The sequence below is a fragment of the Rhinolophus hipposideros genome (assembly GCF_964194185.1).
Source record: "Rhinolophus hipposideros genome assembly, chromosome: 7".
NCBI lineage: Eukaryota > Metazoa > Chordata > Mammalia > Chiroptera > Rhinolophidae > Rhinolophus > Rhinolophus hipposideros.
Window position 1 is genome coordinate 52,716,170 of NC_138053.1, and position 19,447 is coordinate 52,735,616.

Genomic DNA, 19,447 nt, shown 5'->3' on the forward strand with positions numbered 1-19,447 from the left:
TATTTATCAAGTTTTAAAAATAGTAACTGTTGGCACAAAAGAATGATCATTTTGATGATGAGGTGGTTAAAAACATAGAAGATGTCTTTGTGGATTCTTTCTTTACAATTCAGAAGAGGAGGAAGAGGGTAGAATCTTTTTCTCTGTTTTTGAACTCTAACTCCCTAAGGACTTGAGAGTTTATTAACAACAAAAATCTCCTTGCAGAGATAATTGAAGATGTATCAATTTTTTTCACATTAGGAGATTTTTATTAACTTAAATTGACATTGTTAATTTTGCTGCTAAGTCCTTAGTAAATACACCTTTACTTGATAGAAACCTATAGGTTCTTCTCAATACCACAGGATCATGAAGACTTGTAGTTATCAGTGTTTTGTAATGATTAAAACAATGTTGAAATAATTAACAAGTTACGGCACTGAAATACTTGAAGAAATATTCTGGGGAGTGTTTGAAACCTCTGTTTATAAATAATGATTGGTATAATTAGTTAGGTATTTGGTGTTGAAGTAAACACTTCTATAAAATATTGTTTTAATACATTGTTCTACTAATGAAGCTAGTTATTAGATACAACAGATTTCTAATACTAATAATAAAGCTTTATCTTCATATTTATTTTATTCATAGAACTCATATCAATGAAGAATGTTGTACCCAACAATAATAAACTGGCATATTGCAAGTGACATCCTGTAGAAGTAAACGAGAAGGTTGCAAGAAAAGAAACTAGATAACTGTATTACACATTCTTTATACAAACAGCCTATTCTCAAAACTTGAATTAAATGCAGAGCAAATGCTTTTAAGAGTTTTTGTGCCTGAATGGCATTTACAGTCATTAAACACTAACTAGAAAAAGAACAATAAAAATACATAACACAGTATTTTTAACAATTACAGTACATTTAACACCTTCAGCCATCCACTAGGTTCTCAGGTCAGATTGGCAACTGAAATTTCACATCCACCTGGGCTTACTTGGCTAAGGTCACTCTTTCAGAGCGCTTTCCAATCATTTTAGCAGCTTCGTCCAAGTCATCACAAGGAAGAATTTTAACTCCGTTGTCCATTATCAGTACCTTGGCATCATCAACTCAAGTACCTTGTAACTGTACCACAATAGGTATTTTAATTTCCAAATCCTTTACCGCTATAACTGTACCCTGTGCAATAACATCATACCCCACGATTCTTCCAAAAATGTTGACCAGAATAGCCAGCACCTTTTAATATGAAGTGATAAACTTAAATGCTCCTGTTACTTGATGGACTGTGGCACCACCACCAACATCAAGAACGTTAGCTGAGTCCTTCCATAAAGTTTTATTATATCCGCTGTGGCCATAGCCAAACCAGCACCATTTACTAGGCAGTCTATTCTCCCATCTAGGCCAGTGTAGTTGAGATCTGCCTTAGCGGCGTCTTTGTCTCTTTCATCTTCCTGAGTGCAGTTCTGTAGGTCAAACATCTTTTCCTGGCGATAAGCAGAATTAGAATTAAAATGTATCTTTGCATTCATACCCAGCACAGCTCCATCTGAATCCTTTATCGTTGGGTTTATTTCTACCATGGTTGCAACGTATTTCAGAAATAGGTTGCAAAGCTTTACCATGCTTTCTGCCACAGAATCTACAACATTAAGTAGAAATCCCATCTTCTGTGCAAGCCAGACAGCTTGTTCTTTTTCGATGCCTTCTACAATATCACTAGGTTCTTTAACTGTGGCCTCAGGCTCTGCAGCAACGTCTTCAATGGTGGCACCACTTTGAGGACTTCCTGTTAATACGGGACCTTGAAATGACCTTTCCATTGTTATCGCAAAGCGGTATTCTCTCCTGAGATAACTTCTTTGCTCACTTGTTTGCAAATTCTGCCCTTAACTCATGATTGCTTGGTAAACAACTTTTCCCCAATCATTTGTAGGAAGCAACTTTTTTTTACTTCTTCTGGAGAGAAAACTATCCTCACTCTTCCTTTGAGGCCACTTTCAAATGTTCCTTTTTCTCTACCACCAGCTGAATTCTGTGCCTTTATCCACACCATCTTTTGAGCCTAATTTTTTGGCGATTTCCTAAGCTTCATCTGGTGATTTAGCCACATGTCCTTTGGGAATGGCTATTCCAGCTTCTTGCAGTAATTCCATACTCATGTGTTCATGTAGTGAGAGATTCCTTTGTTGCTGCTGTACTTGGGAGTCCGTGGTTGTTAAACAATACAGAACTTCCCAGGACCTGGGCAGCGGCCTGCAGCAGTGCTTGGGCGGGTGGCTTCTAAGGGTGGTGGTGGCCAACAGCCACTGTATCTATTGTTGTCAAATGTTCTTTAATTGGTATTACATTTTAAGCAACCAGATACATAAACTTTAAATAGGATATAGTGTAATATATCATTATTGCTTAGCACAGAGGAGTCTAATGCAAGAATAAGAAATGATTTATTCCTATTACTTTTTGCTCATCATCCCATGAGGGAATGGAATGCCATGGTATAAACCTTCCTAGTTGATTTTCATAGCTTTTCATCATCAAATGGCAAAGGTAGAGCCAAAAAAAAAGTAGGTTTTTGCTGTATGTAAAGTTCAGTAAGCATATTTATGCTTATTTCTTTCCCTGGAAAATCCTGTCTTGCTTGTGAGGATGCAGTCTGAGTTTCAGCAGATAATCAGTTGCTTATACTCTGGCTCTAGATATTGCCTAATTAAAAGAAACCAGAAGAAGGACTCAACATATGCTTGAAAAGCCAGTGAGCCCTGAATTCCTGCCTAAGTGTGTCAGGGTGCCTGGGCCTGATGGCGAAGGTAGGAGGCAAGAGGAATGGAGTAGGAGAAATATCTTTTTTCTTGATTCTCTTAACTTGGTATGAATTGATGTCAGCCAGCTCACCTCAGATATGACAGGGTGAGGAGTGGATGGTGAAGGTGAAATCACATTTAGGACAATCTCCTTACTCCTTTCGTTCCCACATGGGGCATTCCTTTTCATGTCTTACTTGACAGCATGAATTTCATTACCTGTAATGGAAGAGATAATGATACTGAGAAAGTAGATACGTTTTTCTTCATGTAGTTACAAATACTTAGAATAACTCAGCCAAAATAGAATGGTTGGTTTTTCAGCCAAACTAATTCCAAATAATTATAATTTTACTTGGTTTCATATAAAATAGTTTTTTGAGAAATGGAAAATTTTTCTTTCCCCCCCTTTCTTCCGCCGCCCCCCTACCCCTTCCCACTCCAGTTTAAGCCTTTGTTTCTCAGTCTAGTTGTGTAGGACACAGCTCCCTGGCCCATGGTGGTGTTATAAGCCTTGTGCTCCCCCCAGCTGAGGCAGTTGGTCACCAGTCGTTGTTTGGCCGCTCACAGCAGCTCACTCCGGCTGCCGGCTGCTCACGATGGCTGCCAGCAGCTCATGGCAGCACATGGTAGCCCGTGGCAGCACACGGCAGCTCACAACAGCACACAGTAGCCCATGGCAGCACACAGCAGCCCATGCAGACCTCCGGCTGCTCGGCAGCTCACCGCAGCCCGGTTCCAGGGAGAGCTGTTGTTTACAATCTTAGCTGTAGAGGGCCCAGCTCTTTGGGCCATGTGGAAATCGAATCTGCGACCTTGGCGTTAGGAGCGTGGAGCTCCAACCACCTGAGCCAGTGGGCGGGCCTAAATTTTTCTTTTATAACTTCATTGCCAACATAATGATTCTTTTATACTAATAAATTGCTATAATGTTTATAAAATATTTGAATGTCTGTGGGAATCATTTCAAGTTATATGATTAAGAAAGAAATGCTGAGTGAGAGGACATGTTTTTAGTGCTTTAATAAAACTGGAAAGTAAACATATGTTGTTATTTTCTAGGACCTATAGCTGAAAATCCTGAAGTTTTTCCACATCCAGAAAAGGTTGGTCTATATAACAGATTATTTAAATCATGGATTTAGATTTTTAAAAAAATTATGTTGGTTAATATCTCAAGCCCATTTGGACTCTACCCCCAGTCATAAATATAACTAAATCATTTCAATAGATAGAAATCTATTCTTGTCTAACAACCCCTTTTAGTATTTATTCTTTCTTGATCTGTGTTTCTTATCCAGCATTATAAGTCTCTTATTCTTTGTCTAGAGGAGAAGCTTATAACTTATTATCAAACTAGTCACTGAGATGATATAGTAGAAATACCTTCTGCTGGTTTATCTGTTACCCTAGTTACTTTAATATTTTCTTCTAGATCCTGTTTTCCCATCTTCCAGTGGCTAAACAGTAATCATATATTGAGGGCTTGTTTTGGCTTTGCTTTCTGCTTGGCGGTGTGGGGAATCAGAGGACTATAAGACTGGCTTTGTGCACAACGGACTCACAATCAAGGACCTTCCTAGGCCAACCCTACCATACCTCTACCTTGCTTCATCTCAGCTGTACCTTTCATGTTCCTGCCTCCATACCTTTGTTTAGGAACCAGGAAACAAGGGAAACAGCATAGGTGTGCATTCCAATGGCAACTGTGTCATTTACATGTGTAAAATACCACTAGTAATACCCATTTCACAGGATTACTGTGAAGACTAAGAGCAATGATACTTCATGGTGTCTGGTCCCTAATGGTGCTTAAATATGTGTTTCTCCCTTCTTTCACTCCTTCACAAGTCTTTAATTTCTGGCTCAAGTCCCCTTTCCACTGTGGCTCTGTTTCATGACTGCTGATCTTGACCAAAGGAATTGCTCCCTCGCGAACAGTCATTATTTACTTAGTATATCAGTATTTTCCAATCACTTGCTATAACATTAATAGCTCTTTTGAGAAAAGAGATTTTTTGAACAAAGAAGTTTGGAGAACTGTATCCTGAAGTCTCCTCAAAGATTTATAATGCACATGCCCTGAAAATTTTTGTGGTAAAGAAACCTTTCTTTAACCAAACGTTTTAAAAACAATCATGAAAACTCTCAACTGACTCCCTTTTTCCCCCCTAGAAAACTTAGTCATATAACTTACTAGGCTCTGTGGTTTATGCTGTTCCATTTGAATTCAGTGTTTTGTTTTGTTTTTACATTATTTATACTTTATTTAATGTTTTATGTATTTATGCCTTCAATCTTCAGTTAGAAATTAAGTTTCTTTAGGGCAGTGTACAATGTATATACTTTATTACATCTATGGCCTTGAATTCAGTAGATATAATGACTTCACTTGAATTTTGACTTAAAGAGTCTGGTTCCTGAATTCCTTCTAAATTCTTTTTATCTTTCAAAGCAAATTATAGTTTGTATTACTGTTAAATAAATATGTCTTCTTAAGCATTGTATGTTATATATAGAGAAGATAAATGGTGGGTGGTAGGAAATGAGGAAAGGAAGAATAAAATAGTTTTCACTTCTCTTATTCAAATCAAATCAGAATATTAGAGGGCCTACAAATTACAGTGCATTCTATCAGAGTGGTGTGTCAATGGAAGGTTGATTGCATTTTTAGAAAAAGCCCGAAGTCATTGAAACCCATTCTGTTATTTAAAGTCAAACAAATTAACAGTTTTTAATGTTGAAAATAGTTCAGTGCCTTTAAAGGATTGAGAGTGGTTTCTTTGAATGGCTTATAAATAGATTTTGAAAGCAATTTCAAAAGAGGAAGTCTAATAACATTTTGATCAGTGTAAACGTGGGAACAGGCATAGCCTATTAAGATGATGTCTTTGAAAAATAATAGTCATTTAGAAATACAAGTTTTGTGTTTTTTGTTTAAAACAACCATAACCCAGAACCGTTTATTTATAGCCCGGACTCGTAATATTTGCATAGAGCTGTGTCATTTCTCCTCCTTTTCACTCTGACCTCCTGTCTTTAGCTTTTTATTTCACATTGTTAGGGTCCGGAGTCAATCCCTCCTCAAGTGAACAGAAGTCACACGATAATGCAAGTCACACAGCGAGGTTTATTTCCAGCCAGCTGGGGTCCGAATATCTGCCCGACGCAGCGGGTTTCAACAAGGACCCCAAACACTTAAAACTCAGGGTTTATATAGCATTTTCAAGGAACACAGTAATTAAACTACAGGACTTACATAGCTTTAAGGAGTATATGATAAACTGCAGGACTTACACAGCTTCAAAGAGTATAAGATAAGCTACAGGGCTGCTTGTCTCCTCTCTGTCACTGCCCACATCTTGGAATTTACAGTCAGGTTGTGTTTACACTTAGGTTGTGTTTCAAGCCAGGGGCCGTTAACCCTGACCTTAAGATAGCAGTTCTCATGCTAACAGTCTCTTACAACATTTACATACTCATCCAGAGGTGGGGAATAAAAAGAAGGTGAAACTATGCGATTTTATTCCTGGTTAATAATTTTTTAAAAATTCAGTAGATTTTTGACAAAGTTTTTGACAATCATTAACTGCAGTGGAATTTTGAGATAATCTATTAATTTAACTATCCATGCCATCTTTGCTGCTTCTTTTAATACAGTTAATTTAGCTTAATTTAGCTGAACAGATAATTTGCCGTGTGTAATTATGGTCCAGCCAATTTTACCCTTTGTCCACTATTAAATGTTTAACTATGAGTTCAGAGTTATTAGTGATTTGATATAGAAAAGTAGTAAAGAGTATTTTTATTTATGGAAGGGGAGGAAAGTTGATAAAACTTTTTGGTGGTAACTTACCAACACGATAAACTGAAAAACTATAGCGTTTTCACTTGAAACACTATTTTGTATATGTCGTACTGATGCAATTTCTTTTTTGGGACACACAGGAACTAAGTGCAGACAGAGATGCTCCTGAAATTAGCCTTCTCTCGGCTTCTGCCATTAAAGTATCTCATATGGTTGCTGTAAAGGAGAAATTGTTAATAGAGCCACAGAAGATCTTAGCAGCACCAAGTACATTTTCTGAGTCTGAAAAGGAAGTCACGTTGATGATGACTTCCGAAGAAACCAAGGATGAAGAAAGCTCTCTTGAAACTTTTGTGTCTGCCTTAGAAAAGTTACTAACACCACCAGAAGTCACCCAAGAAGAAGGAGTGTTTGAAATAATGACTGATTTTGAACCTAGAGAGTTTATGAACCCATTGAGCAATTCTCCAAATTCCATATCAATACCTTTAACATACCACAACGACTTACTAGAAAACACAAAGGATGATGCATTGCCAGCTGAGTTGTTAGCAGCCCTAAATACATTGTCAGAAGCCAAGGTGGGACCCTTCTGTCACGGAAGAGAGAGAGGCAGCATTCTCAGTGCTGGAAATGAATGTTTAGGAATAAAGCCTAACATGCCTCAGACTGATGAAGATTGTACACGAAGCACGGAGGTGAATTTTGAGTCTCTTTGTTCTACTCCACCATTTGAACAAGATTCCACATTAGCTGAGCTGCAGGACAAGCATCTTTCAGTACAGCAAGTAAGCATGAGTCTATGATTTTTGCCTTTTGTAGTGACCTTCATTTCTCATATACTTTATTTTAAATTCAAACCTTCTTCCGCCAAATATCAACACTCAGAAGATAGTTTTTGACTTTGAAGCATACAGTGATCTTTTTAGAAGTTCCCGGGGTAGAGTTTTCAAGGGGGTAAAAGTTAAAATAGTTAAGTTTGTCCCCAGAAGACCTGCGAAGACATATTATTAGATTGCTTATATACAGGAAGTAAAGAATACTTCACCAGAATTTTCCCTATTCTCTCAGAAAGTCACTATGTTTACCTGGGCACACAGTAGATACCCCACATTTATTTCTACTTGGACATATTTCTATGTTCAAGTAGAAATAAATGTGGACGAGATTGGGCAGCTAGAAGAGGGGAAAATGATGCCTGGCTTTAGCAGAACTTTGCATTCTGTGTCTGAGGATACTGTCAGGTGGCATAGTTTCTGGGGTTTAGAATTCCTTAGTATTACGCCTAGAGACCCTGCCGTGTTTTGCCACTTGCCAAGTTTTATTTTCATGTTGACAATTTAAAAAAATATTTTTTCCTGATTAAAATAGTAATAATACCCTCATTATAAGAAAATTCAAACATTACAGCAATGCATAATAATACAGTAAGAAAAAGTCTCCCACAACTCCGTGTTCTGGAGATAATCACTGTTAACAGTTTGGTGTGTATGCATATTCTATGTAAGTTTATCTTATATAAATGGGGTTATATACAGTGCTTTGCAATTTGTTTTTTAAATTTGATAATACGTTTTGGTTATCTTTCGGTGTCAGCAAATGTAACACTACTTAAATATATTTTAAAAAACAGTTTGAAATTTATTTTATTATTAATTTCAGGTATACAACACAACATAGTGATTGGACATTTACACACCTCACAGAGTGATAACCCAAAGTCTACTACCCATCTAAAACTGTCCATAGTTATTACAATACCATTAACTATATTTCCTATATTGTACATTCTTTGACTATATATATTTTTAATTATAGTTGACATTCAATATTATTTGATACTAGTTTCAGGTGTACAGCATAGTGGTTAGACATTTATATAATTTATGAAGTGTTCCCCCTGTTAAGTTTAATACCCATCTGACATTATGCATAGTTTTTACAATAATATTTCCCATACCGTTATTTCACATCCCCGTGACTGTTTTGTAACTCCCAATTTGTACTTCCTAATCCCTTCATCTTTCTCACCCATCCCTCCAACTCACCTCCCTTCTAGCAACCATCTGTTTGTTCTCTGTAACTGAGTCTGTTTTGTTTGTTCGGTTCTTCTGTTCTTTATATTCCACATATAAATGAGATCATGTGGTATTTGTCTTTCTAAGTCTGCTTATTTCACTTAAACTTATACCCTCTATATCCATCCATATTGTTGCAAATGGTAAGATTTTATTTTTTGTTCTGGCAGAGGTAATACTCCATTATATATATGTACCACAATTTCTTTATCCAATTATCTATTGATGTGCATTTTGGTTGTTTCCATACTTGGCTGTTGTGAATAGCACTCCAGTAAACATAGGGGTGCATATATCTTTCTGAATTAGTGTTTTGGATTTCTTTGGATAAATACCCAGGAGTGGAATTGCTGGGTCATGAGGAAGTTCTATTTTTAATATTTTGAGGAACCTCCATACTGTTTTCCACAGTGGCTACACCTATTTGCATTCCTACCAACAGTATACAAATGTTCCCTTTTCTCCACATCTTGCCAACATTTGTTTGACTTATTTAAGATGACCATTCTGATAGGTGTGAGGTGAATCTCATTGTGGTTTTTATTTGCATTTCTGTGATGATTAGTGATGTTGAGCATCTTTTCATATGTCTGTTGGCCACCTGTATGTCTTCTTTGGAGAAATGTCTATTCAGTTCCTCTGCCCATTTTTTAATTGGAATGTTTGTTTTTTGGTGTTGAGTTGTGTGAATTTATTTTAAATTTTAGATATTAACCCATAATTAGATGTATCATTGCTAAATATCTTCTCCCATTCAGTAGATGTCTTCTTGTTTTGTTGATTGTTTCCTTTGCTGTGCCAAAATTTTTTAGTTTGATGTAGTTCCATTTGTTTATTTTTTCTTCTGTTTCCCTTGCCCAAGGAGACATCAGTAAAAATATTAAGGGTAATGTCTGAGAGTTTATTTCCCATATTTTCTTCTAGGAGTTTTATGGCTTCAGGTCTTGCACTTAAGTATTTAATCAATTGTGAATTTATTCTTGTATATGGGTAAGAAGGTGGTCCAGTTTCAGTTCTTTGTATGTGTCTGTCTGCTTCTCTCAGCATCATTGATTGAATAAACTATCTTTACCCCAGTGCATATTCTTGCTTCCTTTGTCATAGATGAAATGACCATATAGGCATGGGTTTATTTCTGGGCTCTCTGTTTTGTCCCATTGATCTTTATGTCTGTTTTTATGCCCATACCATGCTGTTTTGATTACTGTGGCCTTGTAGCATAATTGATATCAAGTAGCATGATACCTCCAGCTTTGTTCTTTTTTCTCAGGATTGCCTTGGCTGTTCAGGGTCTTTTACGGTTCCATATAAATTTTAGGATTATTTATGCTAGTTCTGTGAAAAAATGCCACTGGTGTTTTGATAGGGATTACATTGAATCTATAGATTGCTTTGGGTAGTATGAACATTTTAACTGTATTCTTCCTATCCATGAGCATGGTATATGTTTCCATTTATTTGTATCTTCTTTAATTTCTCTCTTCAATGTCTTATAATTTTCTGAGTGCAGGTCTTTTACTTCCTTGGTTAAATTTATTCCTAAGTATTTTATTTTTTTGATGCAATTATGAGTGGAATTGCTTTCTTAATTTCTCTTTCTGATAGCTTGTTATTGGTGTATAAAAATACAACTGACTTCTGAGTATTAATTTTGTATCCTACTATTTTACTGAATTCATTTATCAGTTCTAATAGTTTTTGGTGGAATTTTGAGATTCTTACATTTAGTATCATGTCATCTACAAATAATGACAGTTTTACTTTTTCCTTTCTCATTTGGATGCCTTTTATTTCTTTCTCTTGTCTGATTGCTGCAGCTAGGACTTCCAGGACTATGTTGAATAAAAGTTGTGAAAGTGGACATCCTCATCTTGTTCCTGATCTTAAGGACAATGCTTTTACCTTTTTCCCACTGAGTATGATATTAGCTGTGGGTATGTCATATATGGCCTTTATTATGTTGAGAGATGTTCCCTCTATTCCCACTTGACGGAGAGTTTCTATCATAAATGGATGCTAGATTTTGTCAGATGCTTTTTCTGCATCTACTGATATGACCATATGACTCTTGTTTTCCATTTTGTTTATGTGGTGTATTACATTAATTGATTTGCAGAGATATCGAACCAACCTTGCATATCAGGAATGAATCCTATTTGATTTTGGTGTATGATCTTTTAATGTATTGCTGAATTTGGTTTGCTAATATTTTGTTGAGGATTTTTACATCTATGTTCATTGGGGATATCAGCCTATAGTTTTTTTGTAATGTCTTCGGTTTTGGATTAAGGGTAGTACTTGCTTCATAAAATGAGCTTGGGAGCTTTTCCTCCTCTTGAATTTTTTGCAAGTATTTTGAGAAAGATAGGTGTTAATTCTTCTTTGAATGTTTGGTAAAATTCAGCTGTAAAGCTATCTGGTTCAAGTCTTTTGTTTGTTAAGGGTTTGTTGATAACCAATTTAATTTCATTAGTAATAATTGGTTCAGATTTTCCATTTCTTCTGTATTCAGCTTGCAATATTGTATGCCTCTAGAAATTTATCCATTATTTCCAGATTGTCCAATTTGTTGGTGTATAATAGCTCATAGTATTTTCTTAAATTTTTTAATTTTTTTATTTCTATGGCGTCCATTGTCACTTCTCTTCTTTCATTTCTGATTTTGTTTGGGTCCGCTCTCTTTTTTTCTTGATGAGTCTGGTTAAAGGTTTTTCAGTTTTGTTTATCTTTTCAAAAAACCAGCTCTTGTTTTCATTGATCTTTTGTATTTTTTTTTAAGACTCTCTTTTATCTATTTCTGCTCATATATTTATTATTTCCTTTTTGTACTCACTTTGGGTTTTGTTTGCTGTTCTTTTTCCATTTCCCTTAGGTATAAAGTTAGACTGTTGATTTGAGATTTTTCTTGTTTCTTGAGGTAGGCTTGCATTGCTGTCAATTTCCCTCTTAGGACTGCTTTCACCATGTCCTGTAGATTTTGGGTCATTGTGTTTTCATTTTTGTTTGTCTCAAGGCATCCTTTGATTTCTTCCTTGATCTCATTGTTGACCCATTTATTATTATTAGCATATTATTTAGCCTCCAACTGTTTGTGCATTTTTCAGTTTTTTTCTTGTAATTTATTTCTAGTTTCATACCATGGTGGTCAGAGAAATTGCTTGATATGATTTCAGTCTTCTTAAAATCACTGAGATTTGTTTTGTGGCCTAACATGTAGTCTATCTTGGAAAATGTTCCATATGCACTTGAAAAGAATGTATATTCTGCTGCTTTGAGGTGAAATGCTCTAAAAATATCAGTTAAATCCTCCTGTTATGTGTCATTTAAGGCTGCTGTTTTCTTGTTGATTTTCTGTTTGGAAGATCTGTCCATTGGCAGAGTTGGTGTTAAAGTCCCCTACTGTGATTGTGTTATTGTTGATCTTTGCCTTTGTGTCGGTCAGTATTTGTTTTACATATTTAGGTGCTCCTGTGTTGAGTGCATAGAAGTTTACTAGGGTTATGTCGTCTTGTTGGATTGATCCCTTTATCTTATGTAATGTCCTTCATCTTTCTTATTATAGTCTTCATTTTAAAGTCTATTTTGTCCAATATAAATACTGCTACCCCAGCTATTTTCTCATTTCCATTTGCATGAAATATCTTTTTTCCATCCCTTTACTTTTAGTCCATATGTGTCTTTTGATCTAAGGTGGATCTGTTGTAGACAGCATATGCATGGGTCCTGTTTTCTTGTCATTCAGCTACCCTCTGTATTTTGATTGGAACATTTAATCCATTTACATTTAAAGTGATTATTGATAGGTACCATTATTGCCATTTTATTCATATATTTGATCTTCTTTTGTTTATTTGTTTCCCCCCATTCTTCTTCTTAAAGAAGTCCTTTTAACATTTCTTGTAGTAGTGGCTTGGTGGTAATGATTTCCTTTAGCTTTTTCTTGTCTGGGAAGCTCTTTATCTCTCCTTCAATTTTAAATGATAGCCTTACTGGGTAGAGTAATCTTGGTTGTAGGCTCTTGTTTTTTACCACTTTGAATATTCCCTGCCAGCCCCTTCTGGCTTGCAAAATTTCTGTTGAGAAATCAGCTGACAGTCTTATGGGAGCTCCCTTGTAAGTAACGAGTTATCTTTCTCTTGCTGCTTTTAGGATTCTCTCTTTGTCTTTAACTTTTGGAATTTTAATATGATGTGTCTTGGTATGGGCCTGTTTGGGTTCATCTTGTTTGGGACTCTCTGTGCTCCCTGGGCTTGTATGTCTATATCCTTCACCAGGTTAAAAAAGTTTTCAGTCATTATTTCTTCAGATTGGTTCTCAATCCCTTGCTCCTTCTGTTCTCTTTCTGATACTCCTATGATGTAAATGTTGTTATGCTTGATGTCCTAAAGATGTCTTAAACTATCTTTGTTTTTTTTACTTGTTGTTGTTGTTCCAAATGAGTGTTTTCTGCTACCTTGTCTTCTAAATTGCTGATTTGATCTTATGCTTCATCTAATCTGCTGTTGATTCCATCTAGTGTATTTCTTCAGTTATTATATTCTTTGTTTCTGACTTTTTTTTATGGTTTCTGTGTCCTTCTTTATGCTTTCTGTCTCTTTGTTTAAGTTCTCACTAAGTTCCTTAAACATTCTTATAACCAGTATTTTAAACTCTATCTCTGGTATGTTGGTTGCTTCCATTTCATTTAGTTCTATTACTTGGGATTTCTCCTGTTCTTTTATTTCAGATATGTTTTTGCTTCCTGATTCTGGTTGTCGCTCTGGGGCCTTATAATGTGTGTGGCCTTATATAGTATGTGTCCTCTGTGGTTCAGTGGCACAGTCTCCCCGATCACCTGTGCATGAGTTCTGGGAATGTTCCTTGTGTGTGTTCTGTGTATTCTCCTGTTGTAGTTGAGCCTTGATTGTTTTCAGTACATTAGTGGGTGGGAATGACTCCCGTGCTGACTGGTTGTGCACAGGTATAAATGGCTTCCATAGCTTGTGGGGTGGGGCTGGCCACCCAGGAGTCAAGAGCGCTCTGGGCTATGCAGCACTAGCTGGGTGGGGTGGGGACCCATGGCATCACCAAGGTGGTACACACATACGGATTTTACCAAACGAACGTGCTCTCAGATTTGTCCCTTTAGGGAAGGGTTCAACATAGAAAAGGTGGCACCCTCCTGTAGACTATATATGAGGAAGACTCCACACATAGACAATGGCTGCTGTCCCTCTCACACTCACCCCAAAGTCACACAACTTAGTCTTTTCCCCTATGTCTCTGGCACCTCTCAAGTTGCCGTCCCTTCACCAGAGCCCAGGTGAGTGTTTGCAAGCAAGTGAGCCTATGTGCAGGCTGTTTAAGAGGACATCTGGGTTTCCAGCCACCTTCCATCTTACTGGGTCAGTTGGATAGTGTCCTCACTGCTTTTCACTGCCAGATGTTATGGGGACGCCTCTTCCCAATCCAGGACCCCTGGGCTGGGAAGCCCAGTGTGGGGCTGGGACCCCTCTCTCTTCAGGGGGGAACTCTGCCACCAAGCTTTTCCTCCTGGTGCTCAACCACTACTTGTGAGTTTGGGGTCAGCCCGTTTTGCGTCTCCACCCCTCCTACCAGTCTTGATGTGGCCTCTTCTTTATATCATTAGTTATAAGGTTCTGTTTTGCTAGTCTTCAGATGATTTTCCAGGTTGATTGTTCTGTAATTTAGTTTTAATTTTGATGTGATCTTGGCAGGCTGTGGGCATAGTGTTTACCTAATCCGTCATCTTGGACCTCCTCCTCGATATTTTCAATACTTAAATATTTTCACTTGGTGAACAGTAGTATGGCTGTGTGTGTGTGAGTATGTGAGTGTGTGTGTGTGTGTGTGTGTGTGTGTGTGTGTGTGTAATTTATTTGACTGATTCACTAATGATGGTTAATTAGGTGATCTTTTTTTCCTTTTGCTAGTACCAAAATACTCCTATGAACATACCTGGGAAGTTTTAAATAACATTATATTGAAGTTATGTTGCAACATACACATGTAGAATAATAATACTGCATGTAATTCTGGTTAAAGAAAAATCTCAAAACAGACATAATAGAATTTAAAAATTTAGAAAAAGAGAAACTAATCCCGGGGATAGGGCATGAAGACTAAATTAAACATTCCAGTATTCTAATCTGAAATGAGGCAATATGAACAAAGTATAGGAAATTATGGATGGTGTTGATAGAATGACCATGTACCTAGCAAGTCTTCAAGAAAAAAAGAAAACTTTTTTAAAAGTAGAAAGATTGATTTTGAACATATCAAATATTCTTTTACTCAACTGTAGTAAAAATATGGACCCTGTTACCTTAAGAAACTTTTCAAACTGAGAATATAAATAAGTTCAAGAAAAGTTTATATGATACGTATAAAAATATATATCATCATGAAAGTTAAGTCTAAGTCTATAATGGGTTAAGGGGAAGTTAGAGCCATTCATGATGTACTGTTAACCTTTTAAAATCAGTGTAATGGAGTTTATATAATACCTTTTCCCACAAAATATCATTTATTGCTGCTCTCAAATAACAAAATGCTAGGCTGAATAGAACACTGATTTGACCTAGTATGACATCGCTACTGTTTTTATGTGTTTCTCATCATTCTGTGCTATCGATTTCCTGTAAAATTAAAGAGTAACCTTAGGTTGTTGGCCCTAAAATTTTAAGCATAAATATTGGTAAAAATATTTTTTACTTATGCTCTGTTTGCCTTAGGCTTTTAAATATGCATTGTCCTTTATATGTTAATTATTATACAATTTTTCATTATGATCACCTATTCCTAGATTTTTGTACTTTTATAAGAGACATTTTCGTGTAATCAGCCAAAAAGATAAACTTAATTTATTTCAGATTTAATTTTTTTTGCATTGTTGTAATTCTTTGTGCATATTTTTATATCTTATTACAGACTCTAGAAGACCCAAATCCATTTGGATTTCAGACTTTGGTTCATCAAAATGCTATTTCTTGTGATCCACTAAATAATAAAGGAAATTCAAATCCAGTGGAAAATAGCTCAAACCAGGACACTCCACGTGTGTTAAGGAGATCATCCAGAATAAAAATAGTCAGCAACACAGATAACATGTATAATATGGCAGAAAAGATTTTACCAAAAATACGTGGCTGTGAGAATCAAACAAATAATAACTCTTCAGCTGAGAATTTCAGGTATGCTACGAAATTATATTTTTCTCTCCAGGTATGCTACAAACCTTATAGATAGTTCTGTACTTGGGATATTAGAGTCAGTGTACAGTTACCTCTAAGTAAAGAACATTAGTTTTTTGTTGTTGCTCTTTTATTTGGCAGTTGCTTTTTTTTTAAACCCAGAAAACTTTTTTACTTTTTATTTTAAAGACAAAGTAATGGGGAATTTGTTTTATTTCTGCATAATCCTATTTTTCTTTCTTTTTAAAAATAAGTTTTAGTTAATGCCCATCACTACACAGTTACAATTTTTTTCTTGTGATGAGAACTTTTTAAGATTTACTTTCTTAGCAAATTTCAAACATACAATGAAGTATTGTTAACTGTAGTCACTGTGCTATATATTACATCCCTGTGATTTTATTATCTTATAACTGGAAGTTTGTACCTTGTGACCACCTTCACCACTCCCTACCTCCCACCTCTGGCAACCACCGATCTGTTCTCTGTATGAGTTCGGGGTTTAAAAAAAATGCTATTAATATAACTTTATGGTATAAATAAAATTAATTTGAATGGTTTTGCATTGCAAAAGTTAATATTATTCATATCCACCCTTACTGAGCAGTCTCAAATACAGCACTGCCTGTAAATTGTGTCAGAATGTCAGTGGAAATAATTATTCATGTTGGAAAAGTTTCCACCTCCATTTCAAGCAAGGGATTGCATTTTCACCCAGCAAAGCAGTCTGTGCAATTGGTACTGAAATCATAACTTTTGAGAAACACCCTTTTTATAGACAAAAGGAAACCTTAATGTATTGACCTGAACTGTGCCTTTGAAGTGTTTTAGAAAGGCATGTATTTGAGTGTAGGAATACTGAGGAAACCACGACTTAAAATGTAAATTACGTTCTCTCTCGTATCACTTGTAATGACTGCTTACTTCTATTAACGAGCTGGTGATACAGTAAGAAAGTGGTGCCCTGTCAAAGCCATCGGTGGTAGTGGAAAGCTGACTTATGATCTAAGGCTTATCCTTCTCCTTTCGCTGTGTCACATGGCATGCATCTCTTTCTGCCCCTACTTCTACCTCCTCCATTGCTCTATAGCTAACACTGAAGCTGCTGGTACTTCTTTTGCTCCACCCAGACAGCACCATTTGCTGCTTTGTAAAAGTAGCTCCTCAACCCAGGAAAAAAACAGAAGTCAGAGTTCGGTTTTTTTTTTTTTTTTTTTTTTTTTTTTTTTTTTTTTTTAGATTCCACATATAAGTGAGATCATACAGTATTTGTCTTTCTCTGTCTGACTTATTTCACTTAGCATAATGCCCTAAAGGTCCATCCATGTTGTCATATTACATTGTATATATACCACATTTTTAAAAAAATCCATTCATCCACCCATAGGTTGTTTTCATGTCTTGGCTATTGTAAATACTGCTGCAGTGAACATAGGAATGCAGGTATCTTTTCGAGATAGTGATTTTGTTTGCTTTGGATATTACCCTGAAGTGGAATTTCTGGATCATATGGAAGTTCCATTTTTAATTTTTTAAAACATTTTATTGGGGATTATTGGGGAGCAGTGTGTTTCTCCAGGGCCCATCAGCTCCAAGTCATTGTCCTTCAATGTAGTTGTGGAGGGCACAGCTCAGCTCCAAGTCCAGTTGCCGTTTTCAATTTTTAGTTGCAGGGGGCGCAGCCCACCATCCCATTTTCAATCTAGTTGTAGGGGGCGCAGCCCACCCTCCCATGGAGGAAATTGAACTGGTAATCTTGTTGTTGAGAGCTTGCACTCTAACCAACTGAGCCATCCTGCCACCCCCCATTTTTAATTTTTTGAGAAACCTCCATACTGTTTTCCATAGTGGCCACATCAATTTACCATCCTACCAGTATTGCACAAGGTTCCCTTTCCACATCCTCAGCAACACTTGTTATTTGGTGTCTTGTTGATAATACCTGTACTGACAGGTGTGAGGTGATATATTGTGGATTTCATTTGCATTTCTGTATGGTTAGTGATGTTGAGCACCTTTTTATGTACCTCCATTGGCCATTTGGATGTCTTTTTTGGAAATATGTCTTTTTAGTCCTTCTCCCATTTTTTAATCAGATTCATTTTGCGTTGTTGAGTTGTATGAGTTCTTTATATATTTTGGATATTAACCCCTTATCAGATACATGAATTGCAAATATTTTCTTACATTCGGTAGGTTGCCTTTTCATTTTGTTGATGATTTCCTTTGCTCTGCAGAAGCTTTTTAGTTTAATGTAGTCGAACTTGTTTATTTTTACTTTTGTCATCTTTGCTTTTGATGTCAAATCTAAAAAGTCGTTGCCAAGATCATTGTGAAAGTGCTTACCTTCTATGATTTTTCCTATGAGTTTTATGGTTTCAGATCATAGATTCAAGCCTTTCATCCATTTTGAGTTAATTTTTGTATATGATGTAGAATCGTGGTCTAGTTTCATTCCTTTGCATGTGGCTATCTAGTTTTCTGAACACCATTTATTGAAGAGAGTATTTTTTTGCCATTGTGTATTGTTGGCTCCTTTGTCACAAATTAATGGAACATACGTGCATAGGTTTACTTCCAGGCTCTCTGTTCTGTTCCATTAATCTACATGCCAGTTTTTATGCCAGTATTTTTGCAGTTTTTAATCAATGCCATACCACATGTTAAGTCCTTTTTTCTTGCACAGAGCCTGCCTTTTTTCCTTAGACAGTGAATAGAGTGGATAGTTGCATATCAACTTGGAGAGTGAGGGGCAAGAGACTCAATATGCTCACACTTGTAGGTGACTGTCCCGTAGGAGAGAAACCCACAGGTGGCACAAAGAAAAGAGACCGTAATGACTGGCATCCCTGTCACACATTTATCTGCAGTCTACTCAAGAGTTATCTCCATATTTAAACTGCCATGCTGCTTAGCAACAGCTCAGGAAAATATCTTTGACTTTTAAAAATTAAGTCAAAATTTAATGTGATTCTCTGTGAATGTCTGTAGAAGAACATGAGAGTAATTTAAAAAACTCATTTATTTTTCAAGAATGCAGGATCCTGCTTTAATGATTAAAGATAAAAGTAAGAATATGCATTCATCCAGACTTAAGAGTGGAGAACAGATGTGGGAAAACAGAAAACTTGCAAGAAAAAATGGTGAGGCATATTTTATTTCTTTAAGTACGTAACTTACAGAAACATAGAATTCTGGTAATGAAAAGGGTTTAGAGATTATCTCAACTTTCTCATTTTACTAATGAGGAAGTTCAGAGAGATTAAAATTTTCCCCATTAGTAGTATAACTAGGACTTGATCCTGACCTCTGGCTCATTGCCTGGTATTTCTTCCATACTTGTACTTTGGAGAGAATAGTTACAGAACCCTTTTAAAATTTAGATGTCTTACCTATTTGTTGTGTGATCAACTTAAGGCTTTAAGAAATCATATCAAGAGGAATAAATGAAGGAAAGGAAAAGGTAAAATTTATTATTCTTTGATGTTATTCCTATAAAACATCCAAAAATGAACTAAAAACTATCAGAAAGAAACAATAAGAATCTAGAAACACTGCTTAAAAAATAGTA

At 36.1% G+C, this 19,447-nt stretch overlaps 1 protein-coding gene and 1 pseudogene across 2 annotated transcripts in view; one reads left to right on the plus strand and one right to left on the minus strand.

Annotated features, from left to right (window-relative positions):
- Positions 1-19,447, plus strand: part of ANKRD31 (ankyrin repeat domain 31) — a gene marked incomplete at its 3' end in the record, with an annotated part of 132,675 nt that overhangs the window by 33,171 nt on the left and 80,057 nt on the right. The window contains exons 6-9 of the mRNA XM_081053573.1: positions 3,860-3,903; positions 6,746-7,393; positions 15,614-15,876; positions 18,910-19,019. Coding sequence (XP_080909699.1) covers positions 3,860-3,903; positions 6,746-7,393; positions 15,614-15,876; positions 18,910-19,019 — 1,065 coding nt within the window. The remainder of the gene's footprint in view (positions 1-3,859; positions 3,904-6,745; positions 7,394-15,613; positions 15,877-18,909; positions 19,020-19,447) is intronic.
- LOC308499690 (succinate--CoA ligase [ADP-forming] subunit beta, mitochondrial-like) lies at positions 945-1,923 on the minus strand (annotated as a pseudogene). The gene has a single exon. The product of its transcript is annotated as a succinate--CoA ligase [ADP-forming] subunit beta, mitochondrial-like (transcript).